The 27,272-nt window shown below is 44.7% G+C and overlaps 1 protein-coding gene across 1 annotated transcript in view; it reads left to right on the forward strand.

Moving 5' to 3' along the window:
• Positions 1-27,272, forward strand: part of LOC138581303 (solute carrier family 22 member 4-like) — a 745,421-nt gene that overhangs the window by 628,384 nt on the left and 89,765 nt on the right. The window contains exon 6 of the mRNA XM_069652517.1: positions 3,417-3,517. Within this exon, the coding sequence (XP_069508618.1) occupies positions 3,417-3,517 (101 nt within the window). The remainder of the gene's footprint in view (positions 1-3,416; positions 3,518-27,272) is intronic.

The following is a 27,272-nucleotide window of genomic DNA, read 5'->3' on the forward strand; positions in this document are numbered from 1 at the left end:
GAGAGCACGTGCCACCTATCAGCTTGATTGATTTCATGCAAGGCAGAGACAAATGACTGGGGCACAGTGCAGCTCAGGTGCTTTCCTATTCTTTCTAGAGGATTTCCTGGTGCCTTCTCCCTGGAATGAATAGTCTCTGTAAACTATAGTACAACTGTAAATCCATGTCTATATAACCTAGATATGACAACTAATGATTTGATGCAAATTCCAAATGCAGTAGATAGTCTAAAAACGAAATCGAGGAACTTGGATGTCATGAACAATATTGATTATGTAGCGAATGAGAAATTGTATTCGATATGTAGTATTCAAAGCGTTCACAGAAATGCTCCATGTTTTTATCTCACTAAATTATGTTCACTACAGATACAGAGATGTATTATATATCTACGTTAAAATATTCTGCTGAATCTCGAACATACGGGTCGCTGGACTGATATGCCGCGACAAAAGCGAACCTGACAATTATGTAACTCTCTTATTGAGACGGCACATCACCATCTCACTCAATGTTCTAAATTAACATTTCTCTAGGTGAAATGTTATAGGTTTTTGACTACTAGTGTGGATTTTATTAGTTCTGACCAGTTTTGGAGTTCGATATATGGTGCACAATCAATTGTGATCTCTGCGGCTGCATACTATGCATGGAAAGTGGTTCTTATATTGAGAATTCTATTAGCAGCTCCGATTAGGTGATTAAGGTTAACGTGTATGCTTTTACATTGCTCTTTTTAAACTATATCAATTACATGCATATTTTATTAACGTTTACGAGATTAATCTGCTACGTATTTGTATTGTATTATTAAATGGGTATTTTATATGTATGTTATCTTTGCCTTGCTTATCGTGGATGTTATTTTCATGTGCCTAAGATTTGTTATTTGTAACCATAAGCAAAATAAAAAATTCAATTAAAATTTTAAAAAACAATAGTCTCTTCTCTCGGAGGACTCCGGCTACACAAAGCTTTTTTCAATGCACAAGAGCAGCTGCTGTGTTTCCATGGTTGGATTAGTTCAGTGGTGTAGGATAATCAAATTCCCTCCACTGATTTCTGTTCAATGAGGGTGGAGTTACGAAAGCAAATCCTAACATTTTGCATAAAGATAATTAGATATGTGGCGTGTTCCATGTCATGTTTAATATGATATGATGTGATATGATAGTTTATTTATATAGCGCCTATACACAATGTGTTTCAAAGCGCTTCAAGGCAAGGGATAGAGCAAGGGAAAATACAATTACATTCTTACGGGCCATGAACAGTAAGGATGTGAATTTAACTATCGTACTTGGCCTGACGACATTTCTGTTAGAGTCGGAAAAAAACATAAGGTGAGGGAGAGGGGTGCAGAAAATGAGCAGAGGAACAAAACAAGCGACTATCGTACTAGGCCTGATGACATTTCAGATAGTGCTGGAGGAGGGAGGGGAACAAGTAAAGGGCCGGGTGAGGAGACAGATGCGGTTGCTATCATACTAGTCCCAGGGACAATTCAGATAGAGTAAGTGCATAGAAGAAAATAAGGGGAGGAGGGGAAGAGATAGGTAAAGGGATAAAGGGAGAGGAGGGAGAACAGAGAGTAAGCAGTCAAAAAGAGTGGAGAAGCAAGAGGGGTGAGTGAATACAATTGCAGAAGTCAGCAGTAACACATAATGTTGCAAGCCAGGATACAAGATGAAGATGGGAACAGCATGATTCAGGGCCACCATGAGTACAAGATGCAATGGAAGTCCAGCATGAGAGTTGAGAAAGGGTGACGCACCGTGAATCAATGAAGTCCATAATGGTCAAATCCAGCATTGGCCACAAAACGGTGATGGTGAAACCAGAATGTATCAGGACAGACTCCTGCAGAAATAGGCCGGAGGAGGGGGGAGGGGGGAGCAGGGTAGAAGAATCAAGCAAAACAGGCAAGACCTGTGTGCGAGAAGGATGGTTTCAAGGAACATCAAAGGGGCGCCAGAGGGAATGGGGATGGCCTGTGGGGACATAGGGAGTAAACACATCTTTGTGCATGCTTACCTGCTCTCTGAGCAGGGGGTCAGGCCCTGGGTCCTCCTGGTCCAAACAGGAATTGACCTTTTCTTCATCTGCCCTTCGCTTCAGATGCCCGGGCGAGAGTCACCCTTGATCTAAGAGTCAAGAGCAGAAAGGAAGAAGCAGGGCTAAGAAGGTGGATGGTGCTTAGGCCAGATGACCTAGATCCACTTGCACCTGCTCCCCATCAACAAAGGAAAAGAGGTTGGAGGGCTCCTTAAGTAAGGAAAAGAGCAGCAACCTAGAGGGTGCCAGGTGGGCTGGGCTTAGGCCAGGTGACCCCAGATCCACTTGCACCCCATCTGCAAAGGAAAAAAGGCTGGACGGCACCTTAAGTAGGGAAAAGAGCGGCAACCAGGAAGGCACCAGGTGAGCGGGGCTTGCTAAGTGGGGAAAAGAGCAGCAACCTGGAAGGCATCAGGTGGGCGGGACTTAGGCCAGGTGCTCTAGATCCACTTGCACATGCTCCCCATCTGCAAAGGAAAAGAGGCTGGAGGGCTACATAAGTTGGGAAAAGAGCAGCAACCAGAAAGGCACCAGGTGGGCGGAGCTTGCTAAGTGGGGAAAAGAGTAGCAACCTGGAAGGCACCAGGTGGGGTGGCCTTAGGCCAGGTGACCTAGATCCACTTGCACCTGCTCCCCATATGCAAAGGAAAAAAGACTGGAGGGCTCCTTAATTAGGGAAAAGAGCGGCAACCAGGAAGGCACCATGAGTGCGGGGCTTGCTAAGTGGGGAAAAGAGCGGCAACCTGGAAGGCACCAGGTAGGCGGGGCTTAGGCCAGGTGACCTAGATCCACTTGTAACTGCTCCCCATCTGCAAAGGAAAAGATGCTGGAGGGCTCCTTAAGTAGGGAAAAGAGCGGCAACCAGGAAGGCACCTGGCGGGCGGGGCTTGCTAAGTGGGGAAAAGAGCGGCAACCTGGAAGGTACTAGGTGAGCGGGGCTTAGGCCAGGTGACCTAGATCCACTTGCACCTACTCCCCATCTGCAAAGGAAAAGAGGCTGGACGGCTCCTTAAGTAGGGAAAAGAGCAGCACCAGGAAGGCACAGGTGGGCGGGGCTTGCTAAGTGGGGAAAAGAGCGGCAACCTGGAAGGCGTCAGGTGGACGAGGCTCATTATTTTCCCCATTCGCTCATTCATTCGCTCATTCATTCATGTATTCATGACTATTCAGCGTGAGAAAATGTCTTGTCGAAAACCTCAACCTGCTCAGTTCGGAAGAAGAGAGAGGCGCTTCTAATAGCACAATGCATGCTTAGGGTAAATAGAGTTGGAAAGACTTTTGGATTTTGAAAAGTTACTGCCCTTCCATGAAAAGAACCTGCATCTCTCTAATATTTGATGTCGGTCCATTATTTCGACAGATGGAAGACTTGAAATCCAGGCAGCAAAAAAAGCACACCGTTTTGGACCTGATGAAGACCACCAACGTTCGCACCATCACAGTGATGACAGCATTTCTCTGGTGAGTAGCCGCGCGGCCCATGCGCAGCCATTCGTTGGCCAATATTGGGAGGAAGAATTTCTCAGCTGGGGGCAGCTGTATTTTATTGTCGAGATGTTGTAATGCGCGGTTTCACCCTCAGCTGCAACAGGTCTGCAGTTAACTATCACTCCTGGCTAAGAAGACTATGATTCTATATGTGTTTATGCATTATCTTTGATACATCTCTGAACACGGCAAGCACCGATTTAGAGCAGTGCTGTACACATTGTTGACATACGCAACAGTCAGCAAAAATGAACTTATAACTAAGCTTGTATGGCCTCTGAGACAGAGCTAAGCATGTATTGTTGGGGGTGCAGGGCCCCTCAATGTCTAGCCACAACGTAGGTGTTTTACGTGCAGGACTGGTTTCATGTATGAAGGCATGTGTCAGGGTGAGGTTAGGGGTTGCCCAAGAAGACATGTTTATACAGTAGGAGCAGAGAGCTGTATTTTTATAGCATGGCTACGCTTCCTTGTCAAAGCAAAGCAGATAAAAAAAAGTAACAATTTATGGGGGTTCCACACCAGGGATTTAATTGCATAACCATCATAGAAACCCCACCAGTAATCATGTTGCCGTGGCACAGTCAGAATTTCCATTCGAGCCTCCCGCTGTGCACGTACCGTGCACTGTGCATGTGAGTCGACTGTTGCTTACATCAGTAAGGAAGCGCTTTTATCAAGTGGAATGTGCAAGAGGTGAAAGCTGGAACCAACACTGTTGCCCTAAGGAGGAGTGCACAGGCCACGCTGCTGGGCGTAGCAGCCGGCTCAGAGGGACCGCCTTCCTGACGAGTTGGCGGGAATGTGTTGCCTCCATCTTGCACATCTGGGCAGGGTTGGTAACTAAGCGCCTCTCTGGAAAATATGTTCACGCCAAATTGCACTAAGGGTAGGAAGTGGGCTCCTCCATCTCAAAGTGGCATTAAAAGAGCTCTCCACCAAAGAAAACCTTAGTGTAAATATAGTCATAAAGTGGATTTTAAAACCCAGCATTCCAAATATGTTGGCAAACAAGCCATAGAAATGAAAGTCAATTGGAACATGGGACTAAGCATTCTAAAACTCCAGGCTTTAAGTCAGTAGCAAAGACCTTTGTGCCTGCAAGTGTTTGCAGACTATTGGATGCACAGGAGGCAAATAGTTGTGCTCAATCGAAGCATTAACCATTGAAAGTCATATTTCAGTCGAACTAACAGAAGGAAGAAGTATTATGGATGGTGTGTAATGGCCATCGCTTTTCTTTTGTCTCTTGATAGCCCAACAAAAATGTATGGCCCTCATGAGGAGTGAGCCGGTCCAGAAAAAACTGCCAGTAACAATGGTTACCGGCACCTTTTCCGGACGGGCTCACCCTGTGCCTGCTGCTAGGGGCTTTGAACTGGCCGGCCTGACATGCTGGTAGTTCACGCCCAGGGGTGTTGCTAGATCTGGAAAAGATCTGGGGCTACACTCATTTTGGGACTGTCGGGACTGGGGGCTAGCTATCCTTTTTGGTTGTAACCCCTGAGCTTCCATCTGGGGCTACAACCAGAAGACCCGGGGCTATAGCCCACCAAAGGCCCCCCCTCTTGCAGCGCCAATCACGCCCCTACTGGCAGATACATCACTGAAGCACCGTTAACAACGGTGCCGGTGCATCAGTGTTCCCATTCCCGTGGAGCCCAATGGAACTCCACTGGAATGGGAACTTACCGTAATATTATTAATGGATATCAGGCAGGGGGAAACGGTAAATCGAGGGTGCCAATAGGCCGCAGCGGCCCACTAGCAACCTCATAATGAGGGACATTATGTGCCAGAAAATACATAGCACCTGAATCAATGTAAATTTATGTCTGGATGGGGATCACATGTCCAGGGGGCTGCTATTATGATTCTGAATGAGCTAACCAGCCACTGGAACTGCTCACATAGACAGGATTTGTGCTCAGTATGCCAGCCTGCCGCAAGTGATTGCTCGTGTGTAAATAGCAGAGGGCTGCTCATTGTGGCAAGAGGCTGCTTAAGGGGGCAGAGCTGGTTTGAGGTTACTTATTACACTTGGGTTCCTGATTTTATCGGAGGAGAATTTAGAAAGTAGAGTTACCCATCAAGTACTGCTATCAAGTGACCACATCGCCTCCCAGCATGTAAAGCACCACAGAGATTCTAGTAAGCACACATGTTTCATGTATGTAAAGCATTAGATCTATCACATTTACCTCTGTGGTCCAAGCATTTAAAGCAGCATAACCATGACCACTATTGCATATCGCACCCAGCCAGCAAAGCACTGTAGCCATTCACCAGCCACAATTTCTCACCCCACCAAGTAAGCAACATAGCCATGACCGCTACAGAATCTGCCACATATAGCACTAAATCAATTTATCATCCACAAATGCTCGCCCCACATTTGGACCGTAGACATATCATTAACCACAATTTCTCCCAGGGTGTAATACACCACAGCCATCATAGTGACCATTATTTCTCCCAGCATTTAAAGCACTGTAGCTACCTCATCACCATTCTAAACCAGGCCCGTAAAGCACCATAGCAATCCTGCTACCCACTATTGCTCCTATCATTCCATGCACTGGAGAAATCTCACCATCCACAATTCCCTGAATTTCCATAGCCATTCCAGAAACCACAATTGTTCCAAAGCATAAAACAACAAAGCCAAACCCAGTGACCACAACTAGTCCTAGCAGTTTTCAAGTAGCAGTTCCATGCCAGTGAATCTGCTGTCTGTGTTTAAAGCGCCAGACCGATTTCCACAGTCCTCATTTACCTCTAACTTCCAAAGGTGTAACAATGCTGGAGCATTTCCAAAGTATGTGGCACATGGACCTTTCTTGGGCAAAAGACCACCTTTGGCATATTATGGTTGGACTTGATACTGACATTGAAGGACTATTGCTGGAAGTGCCATAGCAAGAACTGAATGTGCTCGGAGTATTCCAATTATAAAAGCATAAGCTCGAAAGCCTTGCATAGTCAACATCAACACAGATCATATGGACATATGGAAGACCATCAGTCATGCTGGGATTGAACAGTGAATAGCTTGTTTTGCAAGTAAACATAAAACAAATTGAATATTCATACAATATTTGAAGTTTTAGTTATTATCATCAGCATTTGGTTATACATTTTGTGGAATTTCTTGCAGAGATAGCAATTTATATCAAGAAAGGTTTCAGGTCCTGTGGAAAGAAGGGGTGTGTACTGCTGTGAAAGTAAAACTATAGCAAAACATAAAGAGGAGAGGCGAGGAATTGTCATTCCTGGCATGGTAAGCGGCACCTCCCTCCACAACATATGCTGCAGGACACGCATCCCACAAATATACTTAACAAGTACAGCATGGGCAGCAGTCGATGGGTCCCTCCATGGGTTGGCTGGGATGGCACCAGTATCATTTAAACCTTATCCCTTCTCCTCCATCTCAATCATGTGGTTCCCTTTTGGATCCTATCTTCTCATCCTGCCTCCCCTACTACCATCACTGCTTATCCTCTTTCTCCTCTCTCTCTGTCCCGTACCCTCCCTTCATACTATGTCTCCCACTGCCCCTATGCAGTTTCTATCACCATGTATTTCGTTAATTCAATTCCCCCTCTTTTCTTACGTCTGTCCACTCTTTCCTTCCCTCCATCTCCTCCTTTTCCTTTCTTCCCCCGATGATGCTGAAACCGTCCTTCATGCTTCCATTCTCTCTACTCTTCTCCCCATCTTGCAAGCTCCCTCAGCCCTGGCTTACACCCGCTCCCATGGCACTCCATTGCAATCTTCACAAAGATGAACAACGATTGAAATCACAATCTCTTTCTGATTGGACTGCGTCATTGCCCAGACCATTCTTTCTTATCTCTGCTTTTCTCTTAAGAATTAACTTCTAAAGTCGCTTCCCTTCACTCCTGTTTCCGATCTAATAACTCTCCTATGTCTACTCCCTTCTTCCCCGGATACTCACTCTCATCTTTCTCTCCACTTTCCAGCCTTGATACCACTTCCCTCTCCTTACTCATCCAACTGCCTCTCCCTTGGATCCACTTCCTTCCTCCCTAATCCCTTGACCTTACCCTTAAATCATTCCTTACCTTACCGGTCTCATCAATACCTCGCTCTGCAATTACTGTTTTCCCTCCTCCTGTAAACATGCCAGAATTTTACCTATCCTGAACAAACATCCCTTGACCCGTCTCTCCTTTCAAACTTTCACCCTATTTCTCTTCAACCATTTCTATCTAAGCTTCTCAAGCACAGTGTAGTTCGAGGTCTCATTTTATATTAATTTCTTTTTTTTTAATGGTTTATTAAAACCTTTAAAAAAGTTAAGCATTGCATTTCAAACACACACCAACATTTTAAAGGTTTATACAGGAAAGAAAAGAAGAAAGAGAAAAAACCTAGAAAAAACCTAGAACAATCATAAATAAAAAAGGCAATTTCATGACATCCTGAACTTATAAGCCATCCAAATTTATCTTTTGTGTCTAATAGTTAATTAGTCAGTATTTTTGAGCTTTAAAAAAGTACAGAACAATTTCAAAATAATTTCATAACATCAGATGCTTACATTTTCAAATTAATGTTATGTATCTTAAAATTAATTAATCAATTACTTTTATGAACCGTAGGAAATGCTTTGTCGCTGAGGTTAAAAATGTATGGGACCCAATGAAAAACCTTGCCCAGCCATTCTGTTTCCACAAAAGTACCACTATGAACATATTTTCAAAAGTGGGTAATTCTAGAGCCCACAGTGACAGGACATTCTTAAAGTAAACTTTTAGATTTTCGAATTAATCGGTGGTACAGAGGCGGCGACAGCAAGGCGATGAGTGCATCGTTTTATCTCTAATGTGGAATATTTTGTTTGTTAACAATACACTAAAATGAAATCTCATGAATTGATATCTCCCATTAGCTTCTGGGAACTTAATGATATATGGTGGTAACTTGCCTCCCTTCATATGTTCTGATGTCATATCTGGATATTACTTATATCTCACAATGTCATTGTTCGTAGATATCCAGTCGGTTTACCAGGGCCAGTTTTTAACGATTTCATGCTACTGTCCATACACTCATTGGTCCATCCTCCCTTAGTGTCGCCACTGCACAAACAAAATTAATCTTTCAAATCCTTATACAAAGAGTTGTTGGGGGAAATTGAATGTTCTATGCATAATTAATAAATTCCATTGGAGTCTTGCTTTTAATGAAAGTAGGCCCAATTTGTAACGAATCACCACTACAGACACATGCGAGAGAAGATTCAAAACGGTTCTCCAAATGTTGGCTTCTATCAGTCTTAGGTTGTTGTAATCAAAGATCAGATCAGTTTCTATACCATATATCATTTCTGGTACTACCATACAATTGTAATATTTAACAATCGGTAATGTAGAGAGTGTGCCGTATTTATAATACAGTTTTAATTCGTTTTGGGGATTAACTGTTCAGCATTTGATTATAATACATCCATCTGTGCAATTATATTTTTATTATTAAATAATGGGATACCCAAATATATAAATTGAGACACTTCTTCCAATGGAGCAGCCCCCAAATCCTACTTAAAGCCACATTTCCTGGTGGGCTATAGCAAATCTCGGAAGTTTAGTCCTTGCTTCGTCAATAGTCAAGTAATTGTTTTTTGCATTTGCGGCCAGAGCAAATAAAAGTGTGTGTAGTCCAATTGGTGAATTATCTAATACAACTAAGTCATCCGCATATGACAACCACATCAGACGCAAGTCACCAAGTCTCGGGGAGGCTGTTCCAAGGCTTTGCCTATATCTGAGATGTGTATATCAAATAGGCTGTGGGGTCAACACACACCTCTGCCTAAGCCCACGGTGAGTTGGAATCCTGTCAGTAGTGTCATTATCAGTGTCTAACTGTAATGTGTGTATCTGTATGTATGTGGATTAAAATACTTAACAAACCACCCGGCAGGGCCCAATCTGAGAGTTTCTGCTAGAGAGTGGTCTGATTTGCTGTGTCGAACGTGGACATAAACCCAGGAAGCCCGTGCTAAGAGGTAAGTTGTCTGATTTAATAGTCTGCGACTTCAGTAAACTGATTATTAGTCCATTAAGGGGAGTGCTCATTTTCTGGTGAAAACCTGTCTGGTATTTATTCAGGCATCCAGCCTTTTCTGCCCATGATTCTACTTCTTTTAATAGTATAACAGCAAAATTCTTACTCTCTTGGCCTATAATTACACGGATTTGAGCGATCTCTACATTAAAAAATAAGACCTACAGTGGAGTCCTTCCAAGAATCAGGTGTCACCATTGAAGTAATAATATCAGTAAAGAGTATACAAAATATCATTGACTATAAGACTAGAGCATCTTTCATGACCACATTTGCCAGACCGTTTGTCCTAACGCTCTGGAGTGTAGAGATCAAATCTAGAATGCCCTCGGCCTCTATTTGGAGAGCCCATTTACTCTCTGTAATGGATGTAGAGTCCCTTTCATCAGGGCTTCCTTAGCATAAACGTTTGAAAAATGGGAAATCCAGACTACACTTGAAATAGGGCAAATTTGAGATGAGGATTGGGGATGTTCCTGTTTGTTAATAATTGACCAGAACGAGAAGTCTAGTTTAGCAGCTAGAGTACCTAGCATGACCTCTCTGGAGCAAAGCAGGTCAGCGGTGTAGTGACCAATTTTTATATTTTTTTAAAAAAGTGTTATGTTCTTTTTTTTAACAGCTGTCTAGGTCCTCTATTTCTGTGCCGATAATCTTATTCTGCGGACCTCCCTTTTCTTCGTATGGGTCTCCTCAACCATTTGTATGGCAGTGTCTAACCTTGACCCCCGCCTCTGTTTTTTGAGAGCCTTACTTGGTGATCTAGGAGAAATACATAAAAAATGGGTGACATTTGGGATTGTAAATACAATTTGTTCTCTGACAACCCATTTCTTAAAATAGTATTATATTGTGAAATGTTTTGTGGGCGCCAGGAGACTCGAGTGCCTGCTCTGTTTACTACCCAGTCTCTGGGACCCATATTTGAGTTTTGAAGATTACCATGACTCAATTCTGCAATTAGCAGATTGCAGTGCCTTATATATATTTTCTGTACATAAAACCACACACACCTATAAAACAACATCACTCACAAACAGATAGTCAATACAGGACTCAGATGTCCCACTGTGCCATGTTTTAGCCCCATCCAAGCCGCCCTCGATGTTGCGATGGACCATATGAAGAAGGTGATTCTTCATAAAATCGAATCATCCTAGATTCGCCACCAATCAAAATACATCCACACAGAGTACCGGAGTACCATTCATCCATGATGCTAGTCAAGTTACTTTGAAATGCCTGAATCGTATGTTTTATCCGGTTACTGTATATGTTTACAATTTAAAGAGCAAGTGAAAGAACATTAGTTTTGTAAGACACACTCAAGGGAAAATTGCCTTCAAAGCTAGAAACAATTTTTTGTACCGAAGAACCGTATAAACTTTTAAGAGCGATTATTAGGCACCCAGAAGGTCTTCCCAAGGAGCCATGAGTAGCAGGTTATAAAACTGTTTTAAAGCCATCAAAATATACCGGATTCTGCAGCCATACTTCTTGTAAAAGGATTATTGATGACTCACTCAATTTAGAACATACTACATTATTCGTTTTTTGGGGGTTTTTGTTGGTTTTTTTGTTGTTAAAAGCTGCCTGTCACCACGAGTGTTCCACAAAACAATTGTTGTACAGGGAAGCCGGCCAAAGACCCCACTTGGGGCATTTATCAGAAGATTCTGGTGGCCCCAGGTCCCTGGCAAGCAAAGACCAGTCCTCTCTTTTTAATAGGGGTTGATTATTATCATCAATAAAAGTTAATCTGCGCCCCTCACCACCATCCTAGTGGCATGTGATTTTTAAGCCCCTATCCGACCACGGAACTACCATTTCCCTTGTTTAAAAGCACATTTAGAGTCTTCCAGGGCCTTGCAACTGTGACATCGTACCTCATAGAATGAAAGAACTCAACTTCAGTCAAGATCATGTCCCCTCTAATACGAGACAGAATATCTCGGGATACGATGTCCAGGCGGTCCTGGTTCACAAAGTCTACAAGTTTAAATGTCGTTTGACATCACCAGCCTCAACCTAGGAATTGCATGAAAGAGCACTAGGACATTAGCACGATTAAGAGGGGTCTGCTTTTGTCAAGAAGAATAAATACTTGCATAATTTTCGAGCGACCCTGATCTTCAGCGTGCTTAATGTTGTCTGAATTGTCTGATGTTAAAACTGCGGCTGTCCTGGCTTGCACCAGAGTATCCATGCTGCAGATAGTAGATTTCAAAGCATAGGCTGAATAATGGCCCCTGTTGGAGTTAATAGGAGGCACAGAGAAAATTTTGAACAACACTGTCTGGGGTTTTGGATAACAATCTAGGGCCATATCCAGAGCTGTGCCCATCTTTACTTGGGAGCCAGTTTGGGTGGCCACTGTTTGGCAAGATCTTGAAGTCTCTACAGGGCACACATATTCTACATTGGAGGTAGCGTTGTGTACAACCTCAGGCTCAGCTAAGTGATGAACTCCAGAGGGTTTCTCAGAGGTCTTACCTCAGAGGTTTCGATTGTATCAAGGGCTTTTTCTTAGGTTTCCCTTTCATTCAATGTGCTTTGTTAGGCCCCGCCGGAATATTCTTGATGATTGCCTGTTTAAATTGGTGGAATTTGGGGGGCATGGCCTGGCTGGAGGCTGATGGTGGCTTATCCCTCTGAGATCCTCTGAGATCCACAGACCAAGATTAATACGCCAAAGATGTCTCAGCTTGACGTGCAGCTACAACAATAAAATTAACAGATTCAAGGACTGGGACCCTTCAGGAGTCCGGGATATGCTTTTTAGGATCCTGCAAACTCATAGTCGGTGATAAATCGACCCAGACAACGAGCCGGCCCGCTGCCAACAACAAAGAGGCAATATGGCTGCTGGGCCATCAGAAACAGAGCCTCGTTTACAGAAACATTGAACTTCCCGCCATGTGAAAAGAGTGTATAGGCACTAGATAAAGCTAACCGCCCCCCCGTTGCGGTGTCTGAAGAGTGGCAACGTGGATAGGGTGCCCACAACTTCAGCGACACTGAAGCAGGGATTGTGGTGTGGAGAGTTCTCTACACCTTCCCCTAACCCGACAGCAGCATTTGGTTGAGGGACAGCAGCGACTCGGATGCCACAGAGCGATTCCGAACAGAAGGGATGGGCTCGGTGGGAGACATCAGCGAAACCGCCTCCCTGCAGGAAGCAGTAAAGGAGATGTGATGACCGGTCCACAGTGAATTATTCAGTCTCGGAACCAGAAGCACCTATCAGGGTAAGGTGTAATCAATCCTGCTCGTGAGGTGAAACCACAACATTTCTCGTACTGTACAGTGCAGATCATATCATCAGCACCACAAATCTTAACAGCCCTGAACTGGCATGTGGAATGGCTGACGGCTCCTATACACAAACGTAAACTCCATCAGACAGGTTGTCCAGGCAGTCTAAGGAGTAGATAGCCGTTCGGGCGAAGACTCAGGCATACAGCCTTTATGCTACACCATTCTATCAGATGAGAACTTCCCATAGCAACAGCTATTATCATACACGACCCAGAAACAGGAATAGGCAGATTGAAAAGGCTATCTTTTTAGAAGACTCCCCTCTGGTCCCCCAGAGGGGATTGGACTTTGATATTGAACACAGCGCCAAGCACTTCCTTTCTTTGAACTGTGGACTGAGTGGGATCAGATATATTCAAAATGAAGTCTGGGAAAGTTAGAGAGAAGGGGAAGACCTCAATTAAGGAGATGCTGCAGCAAGCAAAAACTCCTCCCAATGGCCTCCTCAGTCCAGAACCGGCCCTTGCCCCAGATTTGGACAGACAACGAGCCAAGAAAAGCGATATAACTTGGCTACTTCAATCAATCCAAGGTATGGCCTCCACTCTGCAAGAATTGAAAGGCTTGTATCAGTAACTAGCGCAGAGTGCCCAGCAAACTGAGTCCAGATTAGGGGATCTGCAGTCGGCCTTCTGCGACCAGACCTGGAAGCTCACAGAGTCTCTGTAGATGATAAGCAGGAGGAGTTCAAAAACCGTTCAAGACGGAATAATGTCCGCATTAGAGGCATCCCCACAGAGGTCAAACACCTAGACCTAGACCTAAATGTTTTTGGAGATATTAAGTGAAATGGAAGTGAATCTCACGCTGGATCGGATGCACAGATTATTCTAACTGCCAACAATGTCAGAACCTTCTTCCAGACATGCTAACAAGGCCCTATCTCTTTAAGATTAAGGAACACATTTTTCAAAAGGCCAGAATCCAGAAATCAATTCAATTCAGAGGTGGCACCCTGCAACTGTTTCAGGACCTGCCCCAGGGGACTAGTTAGAAACCTAGGGCGATGCGTCCGCTCACTTTATGGCTCACAAACAAAAAGATCCAATATCGATGGGGATGTCCGTTCCGTTCCACATTCTGTTTCAAATGGACGAACACCAACATCAATATACTTCTCTTTGAGCGGCAGTTGAGAGCATGAAGATTCCTGCCGAAGAAATGCAGATTCCTAGTGATGGAGGAACTTGGGCTCACCCGGAAGGTGGGACCACGTCGCGCTCAAGGAAGAATTGACAAAAAGATCATAGATTCCCCTCCATGGACAGAAGAGAGATTATTAGAGATACAGATGACGAGACCTGAAGGTCCTCCCGATAACCAGGAAGATGGGATACTGCAACCAAGGAACCGAGTCCAGAGATTTTTTTTGCCTGTTTTTATGCACTGCAACTGGCACTGCACATACTCTTACTGACACACCTTGTGTAATAGAAGTTGATTTTATGGGCATTGGGAGCACGTTCCCTCCCCCTGTTCAGGTACTATTAACCTGTGATTCACCCCAAGGAGGGGCGTTCCCTAACTTTTTTGTTTTGTTTCTTCTGTTAGTTTTTTTTATGTCATTTATATTTTGGTTGTTGCATGAGTGGCTGAATTGTGGAACCTGATGGGTAATGCAAAGGTTGTCCTCATACACTACTACTGAGTTGGAGAAACGTATGTTTATTGATAGTCCCACTGGCTGTTGGGGTCAAATAGACTAGACAAGGACCCAATAATGTCAGGTATGAAGATTGTATCTATGAATGCTCAAGGGCTTAACGCCCCAAGAAAGAGGAAGAGTGTGTTGTCCACACTGGTTTAACTGAAGGCCGATATTTTGTTATTGCAAGAGACTCACTTATTGAGAAAGGACTGGCCAAGGTTGAGATCCAAATGGTTCCCACACCAATTCTTTCCTCGGCCCATCAGAAAGGGCAGAGGTAGCAATCCTAATGTCTAGCTCCATATGCGTTGAAAAGATGAATATCCTACAAGATCCACAGGGCCGCTATGTGGGGGTGCATTTGAGGACAGGAGGTAGAGACCTGACCCTGGCCTCGATTTATGGTCCAAATCAGCAACATGATTGCTTCTACACTCTTTTGTTCCCCCAAATAGCACAGTTTCAGAGAGGGGATATGGTGGTTGGAGGGGACTTCAATGGCATCCTGGATTCAGCAGTCGATAGATCGGGTCTAGCATCAGGGTCATATGATACAAAAGTGATCCCACTCAAGCAAGCTATGAATGATTTACAACTACTAGACGTATGGCGCTGTCTACACCCACTCTCCCGAGATTACACACATTTTTCACATGTACATCAGAGTTATTCTAGAATAGATTACCTGTTGGTTTCCGAGTGTCTGCTTCAGCTGGAAAGCTCAGCCAGCATAGAACTAGCACTGGTCTCAAATCGTGCCCCGATTACTCTACAATTGGATTTTCTTGCTTCAGATGTTAGGAAAACAACCATATGGAAACTAAATGACTCATTGTTAATAGACGCAGTGTTTTGTGTTGCCATCTCCAAAAGGATCACACACTATTTTCAGGATAACTTGAACGGTGCTGTGCCCATAGCGACTGTATGGGATTCTCTTAAACCTACACTACGGGGGACACTATTAGTTTAGCCTCCGTGCATAAACGTACATTGATGGCCCAAAGGCAGCAATCTGAAAGGAAGGTACAGGAATGGGAAACTAAATATAAAGTTGAGTGTACTCGAAGGGTGTACAAACAACTACAGGTAAAAGCTCTATGGGTGGCTGACATCTCCTACAAGATGCTTAAAATGAAACACTTTTACTTTAACACATCTGACAAGGCCTCACGCATCCTGGCATATAAACTTAAAGCTCAGGAGAACAGAAATACAATTAAGGGATTAAGAGATGAAACGGTCAAATTATCTGTAGAGGAACCCAAGAAATTGCGTATTATATCACAATATTACAAAATACTGTTAACCGCTGAAACAGTAGACAATGCTGCTCAAGAGAATTTTTTCAGGGATACCCGCCTCCCAAAGATTGCAGAGGTTGAGATGAAAGGGCTAGAGGATCCCATTACAACTGAAGAAATTACCCAGGCAATTTGCAGTCTCCCTACTAATAAAGCTCCAGGACCCGATGGCTTTACTGCTCTCTTCTATAAAAAGTTTGTCAATATACTTGCACCCCAATTAGCACTACTTTTCAACTCCTTTGTGGATACAGGCACCATCACCTCCACTAGGGGAGAATCGGTTTGAATGTCAGTTTGGTAAACTGGACAAAGACCCTAAACAATGCTCCTCTTATCAACCAATTGCAGTCCTTAACTATGATGCACGCATTTACGCCAAGATCTTAGCCACCCGGCTGTCTTCTGAGCTCCCGGTTGTGGTTGGAGCACATCAGACAGGGTTTGTCCCGGGTCGGCATACGTATTATAATATCCGAAGAACAATAGATGTAACAGCTTTAGCCAGACTGTGTGAGAAAGTGATGGCTGTCTTATCGATCGATGCAGAGAGCGCGTTTGATCCGGTGGATTGGAGTTACCTGTCCAAGGTGCTAATAGGGTTTGGTTTAGGTCCCAATTTTCTTGTGAGTGTGCTAGCAAATTTTATACTTTCATATACCCGAATTAAATTAAACGGCATATCATCTGACCCAATAAAGCTGGGAAGAGGCATGCGGCAGGAATGCCTGTTATCCCTCCTCCTATTCGCCTTATCTGTGGAACCTCTCGTGAGGGTGGTTCACTCCACAGAGAGTATACAAGGGCTGGAGGTGGCTGGGTATCAACACAAGATTGCTTCATATGCAGACAACCTGTTTTTCTATATGGTGGACACAGAAGAAACACTTCCCAATATAGTTTCCTTATTGCCGTAATTCCAAGAGGAAAAATATGATAATATACAACAATTAAAGGGTAGCTTTGATTTTGCAAGGGCAACAAACTACTTGAAGTATCTGGGACTCTTCTTGACTGCCCGATATGACCAATTGTATGCTGCTAATATTCTGACACTCTTAACATCTGTCACGCTCACCTCAAAACTCCGCAGGAGCGATGGATTCCTTCGACCTCTGCTCTGCTCTTCCCTTGCCTGAGTCCTACTTTATCTCCCTCTCCTGGGGTTCTTCCTGTAAGGTAAGGTAAAGGACTGGTTGAGAATGGTGCCAGACCCTGGTTAAAACCCCCCTTCCAACTCCCGAAGTCTAAGCACTGTTTTAGGGGCTCACCTCTTAGTTTGGTAAGGTGTGCTCTCCGTCCTGGCTCTGCAAGGGCGCTATGGTGCGGGGCCAAATGGCTGTTGTGCAGTAGTGATGCTGTTCTCACTAGTCGTGATTATGCTGCGGGAAAGAAGACGACGCCGCCTCCTTAGCTTGAAAAGTTCAGGCGATCCCCAAAAATGTCCAAGGGCAGTTACTTCACTGGACCCTTAAGCAGTGGATCTGAAAGTTCAAATGTTCAAGTGTCCTTCGTTACCCAGTTACTTCACTAGGCGCTGGTAAGAGAAAGAGTGTTGTCTTTTTGGAGTTTGAACCCCGAAATGTCTTTAATGTCTAATCTCTCTTTCCCTTGTTTTTTCTTCTAGCTGGTTTGTCAAGAAAATACCTCTTCGGAGAGGAGTCCAACGAGCAGAGGGTGACCTGCAGGCCCGCGAGATGAAGATGAAGCTGAAGAGACGATCGAACTGCCGAAAAACAGGTGAGTTGAAAAAACGAAGTTCGCTAATGCTTTCTGTGTTCTTTTTTGCAGATGATGCGGAGCTCGTATAAGCGAGGATGCTGTCCTCCCGGCAATCAGATCTACAGAAAACCGTGGGAGAAGCTCCGGAGACTGGAACCAGGTAAGCGCGTGGTCTCTGCTACAGAAATCACACGAAGCAAGTCTTGTTCTTTGGGGGTGGCTTTTATAGAGGGCCTCGCCCAAAGATTAGAGTGCTGCATAAATTCCGGATTGGCACAAAAGGAATCCATGTTAATGGAACAGGAAGTTTCATGTTATCCTATGGGTGTAGGAGGTTCCTATGGGAAACATGGATATTAACCCTGACCTAGCCCTCGATGCTCTTACCCACAATGTCCCTGACCGATTTCTCTTCCAGTTATCATGAACTGGGTATGAAATCGACTCGATAGTACCACCTAACCCAGTGCCCATGACAACATCGGCCTAACAGGACCTGGCAAAATGTGGGAGGATGGACATTTCTTGGTTAGGCAGAATGACAGCAGTCAAAATGACGCAGTTGCTGAGGCGATTACAGATTTTCCAAGCAATGCCCATCTGGATCCCCAGAGTTGTTCATGAGGATCTCCAGTTGCAGATATTTAACTTTAATTGGAGACATAGGCTCCTATGAGTGGCTAGGAAAACGCTGATGGCAGCAAAAGAGAGGGGAGGGCTAGCAGTCCCGGATGTATAATGTTACCAGTATGCAGCACAAATCGTCACCAGTACTAGAAAGCCAAGCAGCACAACATAACACTAAGCACTGGACATCAATATAACAATCTGCTTTAGGTGTCCCTTTGCACGAATGGTGTTGGCGTTCCCCGAGAACTAGGAAATACCATGGGAATGGACTCCCAACCACTAAGTCAAGATTCGGGTATTGGGATAAGGCAGCACACAGATACGCAACAGCCACATTCCCATCCCCCCCTTACTGGAATTTGGAATAATTGGGAATTCCTCCCTGGACAAGACACTACACTCGATGGATAAAGGGGGTCTGTCTAGGACGTGCCAAGTATTTCATAATGAGCAACCCCAATCATTTGAGCAATGCAAACAGGTCTTTTTAGTATTAGACGCTGATAGATACAGTATATACAACTCTGTCATTGGCTCGCTAACGCAAAGCTGGCGGCTTAAGTTAAATGGGACACTACCCAGTTTGAGGACCTATTTATTGCGGAGCCCCCGAAAGGCCTGGTATCATCCATTTATAAAATTCTTAATTCTAAAATGTACAACTCACCCCACACATATAGGGTCAAATGTGAGGAGGATATCGGCAGACCCATAGACGAGCTGGCCTGGTATAATATATGGACCAGGACAGGAGGACACTCTAAACCAGTTAACCTCAAAGAGAATGGCATCAAGCTGTTACTACGATGGTATTTGACCACATAACGCTTAAATAAAATGAACCCCCCATATCCCACCACGTGTTGGAGAAGCTCAGATGCCACATGCACCTTTTTCCACTTGTGGTGGACATGCCCAGTCACACAGGTGTTTTGGAAGGAAGTGCTAGTTCAAATTAAAATAATTACCGGATTAGATTTGGTAGCAGGCCACCTGGTGATACTATTAGGCAATTAAGATCCACAGGACCATTACAAGTTGGAAGAAGAGGAGTCTAAACGAATAACCCATTTTCTAGTTTCAGCGAATATGGTCATAGCAAAGAATTGGACGTCCTCACTCTCTCCGGATATTAAAGAATGGTAGTCCAGGATCTGGTATGTAGCGGAAATGCACAAAATAGATGCGATGATTAGGGGCGGAATCAGCGCAATATCTCCAAGAATGTGCCCCGTTTATTACATATGTGAGCCAGCATGATGGCTCCGGGATATATCACAAGCCCCATGAGATGACTTCCCTTTCACTGTTGAAATAGTTAATTATTTGTTTCATGCCTTACAACCCACCATACTTTGACACCCATATGTGCTCTTAATGTTTATGTTGTCTTTTTGTTATGATGATTGCTGATGTTAAGCTGGCACTATTTGATTTTAGCAATGGACAGCCGAGATTTGCCTACATTACAAACATTTATTGGAGTGATGATATTACACCTATGAATGGCACATGTATTGTTATTACAATGTTGCTCTGCTTGATACCTCAATAAAAATGTCAATGTGCAAAAAGAAATTGGTGGGTGTAATGTTCCTTGATTTTCTCTTAGGCATGGCTTTCTGTTTACTACAACGGGATCCAGAATCCAATATTATAGCTACGGGCTCGCCGTGATCAAAGTTGGTTCCCCTTCCACTTCCATAAGGAGCACCGGGCTCAGAATTAACCATGTCACATTACCATCACCCTCAATTGGCTGAGATGTTGAAGGCACTTCTGGCAAATCTAAGATGTTATCTTTGGCCAGGCCCAAATCATTGTTGTGCAAAATCTGTGGTAGATGATTTGCACAATTCCAATCCAAGCTGGCTAAAATGGTTTGCAAATGGTCTGTATGTGTCTTTTCCTCTGCCCGGATGTTATCATACAAGTTCAAAATAGAAGAAGGTACCATATTGAGGCAGGGCCTAAATTGCTGGTACTGTCTGGAGTGATTCCAGGATGACCTGGCACTGGAGCTGGGACTGAGAATGAGGAGCATAAAAAAGACAAGGAAGGAGACCCAAATATATTGGAAGAGGCCTCAAGCAACTTGCCAGTCCCAGGGGTGGTGTCGGGATTCTGAGACTCCAAGGCCACAGGTATCACAGGATCAGCGAGACTTGTGCTCAGAGAAACAGTAGGCTCTATAGTTTCTTTGAATAATGATTCTAAGACGCATGGATCAAGTGAATTGGTCTCCTTGGTGTGATTGAGGGATAAGTCACCAGGTTGGCCCCTAGGCAAATCCATAGTCAAATTAGATGTGTTATGGACTTCCTTAATTTCAAGGCCGTTTTAACAGAGTCACTCTGCCTGAGTTTGCCAATAAACGATTGTTAAGAAGGGACCACCAAGGCATTTTGCATGGTTGAACTTGGAGGGTCAGGACATTTATTATCCTGATTTCGACTTCTCAGGTCGTACATATTCATCCTGCAGTGAGTTATAGTAGAGCTACAGAGCATGGGACTGGAGCGGAGTTTCAAATGAGCAGGCATGCACTATCAAAAGCTTACCGGACTCAACGCTCACCATCTCTGAGCTGGCCTTCCGTAGTGATTAGCAGGATGGGGACCCCCATCGCTCCTCTCCACCTAGGCCCCAACAACTTGTCAGTTTGTCATGGATGTGCTGGGGATTGTAACTCAACTTCCCACCTGCGTCGAGGTATCCAGATGTCTCGCAAAGAACAGCAGGGAACAGCCAGCACCCTCAGTCAGCGCAAGCTTATGCGCAAAGAAATCCTTCTCAAATGCTCTGTTCAGATACTCAGTCGCTATCTCACATAATGATGATAGGCACCTGCGGACTACAGACCTGTATCTTAATCACAATTCCCCCCCGCTTCAGTCTGACTTGTGTCCTTCCATTCCCCCAAGACTGCCCTTCTTTGTGTGCTTAATGCTCTTCTCTTTGCTCATCACTCCAAGCTATCTTCTGTTTTTATTCTCCCTGACCTTTCAGCTGCTTTCTACACTGTGGACCACTGTGACCTGCTACCCTCTCCCACCTTGCTTGGCTTCTCTGGTTCTGATCTTAAATGGTTTCATTCTTACCTTTCTATTCGCTCGTATTCAGTCACTTTGTCAGGCAACACTACTTCTTCCTGTACACTTCCTGATGGTCTTCCTCAAGGCTATGTATTTGGCCCTTTACTTTTCGCTCTCTATACCATCCATCTCTCTGCTCTTATAATTTCCTCTTGCAATACATCCTATCACTTCTATGCAGATGACACGGAAATCTTTTTTCTCTTTCTTTTCATTTATTGAGTTGCTTCATTCTGTATTACCCAATTTGATCTAATATTATCGATCGAATGGTACATTTGACTGAATTCGGCCAGTACCATTCGATCGATTTGATATGATTAAGTTGGGTAAAAAATACTAAACATGGGGAGCAGGGGTTGCGGGGGTGTCCCCCGCGTCCTTAAGATTGGAGGTGGAGGACAAAAGAAAACAAAAAATAAAAGGGGACTGTGGCATTGGATCCGACTCATGTGTTAGAGGCACGGAGAAAAGGTACGTGGGGGGATGTATTGGGATGGGGCGAAATAGATTTGGTGAGTTTGGCTGCAGTAAAATTGGATTTGCAGCAAAATTGACTACAGTCAATTGCGCCATAGAAAATTCTGCCACGTTCAAACAACCCAGATGTCTTCATTCTACTATCTTGAATTGTCTTTTTTCCATACAGCTCTGGTTGTCTTCTCACTTTCTCCACCTCAACCTCTCAAAATCCAAGCTTCTCTTTTCCTGCCACCATGCTTCCACCCCCTATCCCTCCTACTTCCCTCTCCTTTCCCTCTTCCTCCCTTCCCTTTGCTACCTCTGCTCGCAAACTAGGCGTTACTTTTGATCCATCTCTTTCCTTCTCCCTTCATATTTATTTATTTGCATTTTTAAAGCGCACTGTAGCCCTCAGGCATTGAGGCGCTATGAGAATGCTTAAGGAGGCTTGATTCAGGGTTAGAAGAATGCAGCCCCAGCCTCTGCTACTTGAAAACATAAATTAGTTACAGTTAACAAAGGACCTTTTCATGACAGTTAGGCAAGGAAGCAGTACATTGTCAGAATCATGTTACAGTATGCATAGCAAAGGTTGTTTAGACAAATAGTTTAGTTTTGATGGCCTTCCTGAAGGTTGTATGGGAGTCAATCCCCCTGATGGAGGGGGGAAGGGAGTTCCACAGCGTGGCTGCCATGTTGGGGAAGCTTGTACCGCCTGCTTTCACTCTGCGGGTGGAAGGCGCAAGGATTCTGTTGGTATAGGCCGCACTGGTGGGCCTAGTAGGAGTGTGCAAGTTGATTCTTTGCGCTAGGTAGGGTGGAGCACGACCGTGCAGGCACTTGTGCTCCAGGGCGAGTGTTTTGAAAGTAATTCTCTCCTTGACGGGGAGCCAGGGGACCTTCCTCCTGGCCTCAGAGACGTATTCACGTCTTGAGATGCCGGTTGCGGCCCTGAGGGCATTATTCTGAGCTAGTTGTAGTTTGGCCAAGTTTTTTTGGGAGGTGCCTACCAAAAGGGCATTGCAGTAGTCCAACCTCGACCCAATTATTGCCCTAGCTATGGTGAGGCAGATTGGTTGGGACAGGTAAGGTCTAGCTGCATTGAGGAGTTTAGAGTGGTACGCTGCAGAGGATGCAATTGCGTTGACCTGTCTGTTCATGGATAGGTCAGGTTCAATGTAGGCGCCCAGTGTCTTGATGACTTTGGAGACAGTGATAGGGATGTTATCAACTGTGAACGATTGGTATTGTTCATCTAGTTTCCTCAAGGTGGAGGACACTGCCACTCCCTGTTATTTCTTTTTGTTCAACATCCACCACGCTCGTCCCTATCTATCCTTCCATGCCACTAAGCTTTTTATAACATCTGTCATTTCTCATATGGATTATTGCTAAGCTCTTCTCCTTGGAAGTCCTGCTTCCCATCTTGCTACCGTACTTTCTGTCTATAACTCATATGTTTGTCTTCTATTCTCTTTCTCTCAGTTCCTCCATTACAACCTCTCTGCTATCTGTATCTGTTGTTCCCTTCGAGGCTTGCATCCTCCTGAACTTGATAACCCAGCACTTTAGGATGAGTAGCAGTACCCTAGAGATGGATGGGGATGCAGATGTTATTCATACTTCAATAATTGAAATGACTCAGGTAGTTTGGCCAAAGGATAACTGTTTTAATATCAATTGTCTAAAACAGGGTGTACAACAGACATCAACGAACTCGCTCAATTCTCTTACTCAATGCATCTTATAAAGAACAGAGGTTTTATACTCAAAATCCGTCATCAGTGACGTTGACCTGCGTCACTACCAATGTCATCCTACGTGGCAAACTACAAAAACCTGTGAGTATGGCTGATAGGCTCTCAGTGAATCATCTAAGTATACATTCATAAATTAGTATGGGACAATGAGTGAATGTAATTGGCTACTTAACATCAGGTGGGGCAACTAAGCACTTCGCTAAAAATGACCACTATGAACGTCACTAAATGTATGACGTCCCATTGGCTACACAAACTATAGGACCCTTAATTACGCGGTCCTCTACAATTGGTTGGCTTCTAACCTCTGTCAGTACTTTTCCATCTACGTCTAGCAGCATGCAGGCTGGTTGTCCAGGTGCTGGTGAGCTCGTCTTAACCATAGCTTCCCACCAATTAGCATACTTATCCATCATTACCTCAGTGGTCTACTGACAATTAGGCTTTGAAGCTCGGCCTTGAGAGTGTTTCTTAGCTCTGAGAATTTTAGGGAGTGAAGGCACGTTTTGCCCTCATACGTAGGTGTGACCATCTCATTCGTCCAACTTCATCCTTCCACGTGACTGGAGACCATGAAATCGAGCCTTTCGTGCATTTACAATATTATTTTCTAATAGACCTCTGACATCTTTGTTGTTTTGTTCATGCCTTCTGAACGGGAGCTCTGTTCTTTCACACGATTTGTATTCATTGTCAGTTCGCTCCAGTTTGATAAGACCTTGGCTTCTTTGGCTCATCCAACTTTGCTTTCTGATATTAATTTTGTAATTCAAGCTGCTTTTTTAACTGCGACACACTAGAAATGAGGCCTTCTTGCTAAAGTCCAGCACTGCTATAATGCGTAGTGGAAACATCCATTCTTCACTTATCCATATGCATATATATATATTGGCGCTTGCCGCAATCTATTCACTATAAAGCTAGCCTCAAGATTGCTTTGTCTGCTTGCGTTTCTTTGCATCTGTACACGTGTAATGGTTTCATTAGTTCTGTGGCATACGTTTCTTCACCTTGATCCCAAGATGTCACTTATCCTCGATACTTTCTCAATGCTTTATATTTTTCTTATAACTCTGATTGTTTGGGATTCAACAATAAAACATCATAAACATAGGCATTCATCATGAAAATTATGGCAGTATTGGCAATGGCAGGTAGCAAAGTCATAAGTGTACCTTGGGTACACCCGACAGTCAGAAAACGGGTGGCAGTTCTGGCTATGTAATATATCCCTGGATGAGGAGGGGGGAGAAGGGGATGGAGGGGAGGTGAGGGGAAGGGGGGAGGGGAAGGGGTTATCTCTCAGTACACATCTAGCCATTTCCCCCATATCTTTTCACATTTTCGGGGGCAGCTCCTCGCATTGTAGATGCAGCGTTCCGTAGATGCGCACCTACTTAGTTCATTGATCCAGCGGTTCAAGCATATTGAGTCTGCTGAGCCCCAAGTTGCAGTGATCAGCTATTTCCCTGCTCCCAATGCCATCGGTAGGAACGACTTTTCATGTTTAGTGAGGTCAACCTCCCCCCAGATTCCCAAGAGTGTCATTTTGGGGTCTTTCGGAATTGGTGCTCCCAGTATGTTGGAAACGGTATTGATGCATTCATCCCAGAAGGTTTGTAGTACCTTGCAGTCCCAAAGCATGTGAAAAAAGGTACTCGTCTCCCGTTTGCATTGGAGACATGTCTCATCTCCGGTCCCTCCCCATCTGGCGAGGGCTGTGCGAGGGTAGTAGGAGCGGTGAAGTAGTCTGAGTTGTATCAGTCTAACTTTGGCTTCGATACCTATCTCTCGGGGGAACATCAATGAGTCTACCCAGTCTTCCGGTTCCAGGTCGCCCAAATCCCTTTCCCATCTCTCTTTCAGTTTAGTGAGCTCTTTAGTTCCGAAAGAGTTAAGGGCTTGGTAGAGCATGGAGGTGGCTTTCAAGGAAATACGTTGCGGAAGAGTGTTGGTCTCTAGGGGGGAGCAGGGAGGTATGGTGGATATGTCTGGGAACTGGGTGTGTATGGTGTGAGCCAGCTGTGCATGTCGGAACTGGTCCATCAGTGTCAGACCAAATTTGTCATGAAGAGTATCGAACTCCAGTATGCATCCCTCTTGGATCACGTGTGCCAATGTGGTTATCCCTCACTTTTCCCAGTTCTCGAAACAGCCCATTCTATGTATTTTTGGGAGGTGTGTGTTGTACCATATGGGCTGGGCTAGTGTTGGTTTTGCTCCCCAGCCAATATGTTTATGCGCTTCCCTCCAGGCATGGCGGATATGGAGTGACATTCTTGGTATTTTCGAGGTTCGATTGATGGTGGCGTATAGGGCCTGTAGTGGTGGTATGGGGTGCATAGCCTCGGTTTCAATGCGGATATGTGGTAATGTGGCTTTGGCATGTAGCCATTCATTTACCACCCCTGTCTGTGTTGCTAGATAGTACCTGCGCATACATGGTAGTCCAATGCCTCCCTACCATGCAGAGCGTTGGAGTGTAGTAAGAGCGATTCTGTGTTGTTTCCCTCCCCAAAGCAGTGTGCGTAGGTTCCTGTCTATGCATGCAAAGGTTTCGTGGGGGATGGGGAGTGGAGCCTTTTGTAGAACATATAGGAGTCTTGGGAGTGTCATCATTTTAAACAGAGCTGCCCTGCTCATTAATGATAGGGGGAGCAATTGCCAGTGGGAGACATCCTTACTAAATCTGTCTAGTACAGGTTGTAAGTTAAGCTGGAGGTATCTGTCTAGGGTCGGGCCAATGCGTATGCCTAGTTATGTGAATTCTCGAATGCAGACGTGGTAAGGACAAGTCTCGGGGATCGCGGCGTCGCCTCCCTGGATCTGGAAGTAGATTATTTTTTGCTTTTTACCTTCAGACAAGCAACGTTTTGGTATTCCTCTAGGGTGTGGGACACAATCAGGCATGAGGTGAGAGGATTGCTAAGGTATATGAGGTTCTTCTACGTGTAGCGAGAGCCGATCTCCTCCCCCCCTGGCCAGGTGAATCCGGACCAGTTTTTATCCGATCGGAGTTTAATTGCTAGTGGCTCAATAGCTAGCAAGAATAGGAGGGGACAGAAGGGGCAGCCCTGTCTGGTCCCGTGGCCCAGTGGAAACAGTCTAGAAGTCTTGCCATTTACCCTTACAGTTGCCTCTAGGGATGCGTACAGAAGTCTAACCCAGGAGATGAAGTCTTGCCCAAAATTCATCCAGGCCATGATTTCATAGCTCTCAACCATTTGCGTTGCAAAGGCGGGTGAAAATACCCGATTTCGTTTTTGGCGGGTGAGAGGACATTGGAGTGAATGGACGTGGAGGAGGCTTGGCGGGTGACTCAGCTCTTTACAAGGCGGGTGACACCCACCAAAAGCGTGTGACTTGAGAGCTATGTGATTTCCCACAGGGCCTCCCACCTGACTGAGTCAAATGCTTTCTCGAAATCGACCGCCAGGAGGGCCAGTGGACACAGTATCTCCGGGGCCCTGTCAAGGGCAAGTTGGACTCTACGTACGTTCATGCGGGTGGACTTGTTGGGCATGAACCCGCATTGATCTGGGTGGACGAGGGACTCGATCACCTTGAGCAGTCTATTAGCCAGTACCTTGGCAAGGACTTTGGCCTCTCCATTGATCAGCGAGATGGGGCGGTAGGAGGTACATTCTTCTGGAGGCTTCCGGCTTTAGGTTTGACCACTATGCACGCTCTTCT

This window comes from Ambystoma mexicanum, chromosome 3p (genome assembly GCF_040938575.1).
Source record: "Ambystoma mexicanum isolate Mex_15411 chromosome 3p, UKY_AmexF1_1, whole genome shotgun sequence".
Taxonomy (NCBI): Eukaryota; Metazoa; Chordata; class Amphibia; order Caudata; family Ambystomatidae; genus Ambystoma; species Ambystoma mexicanum.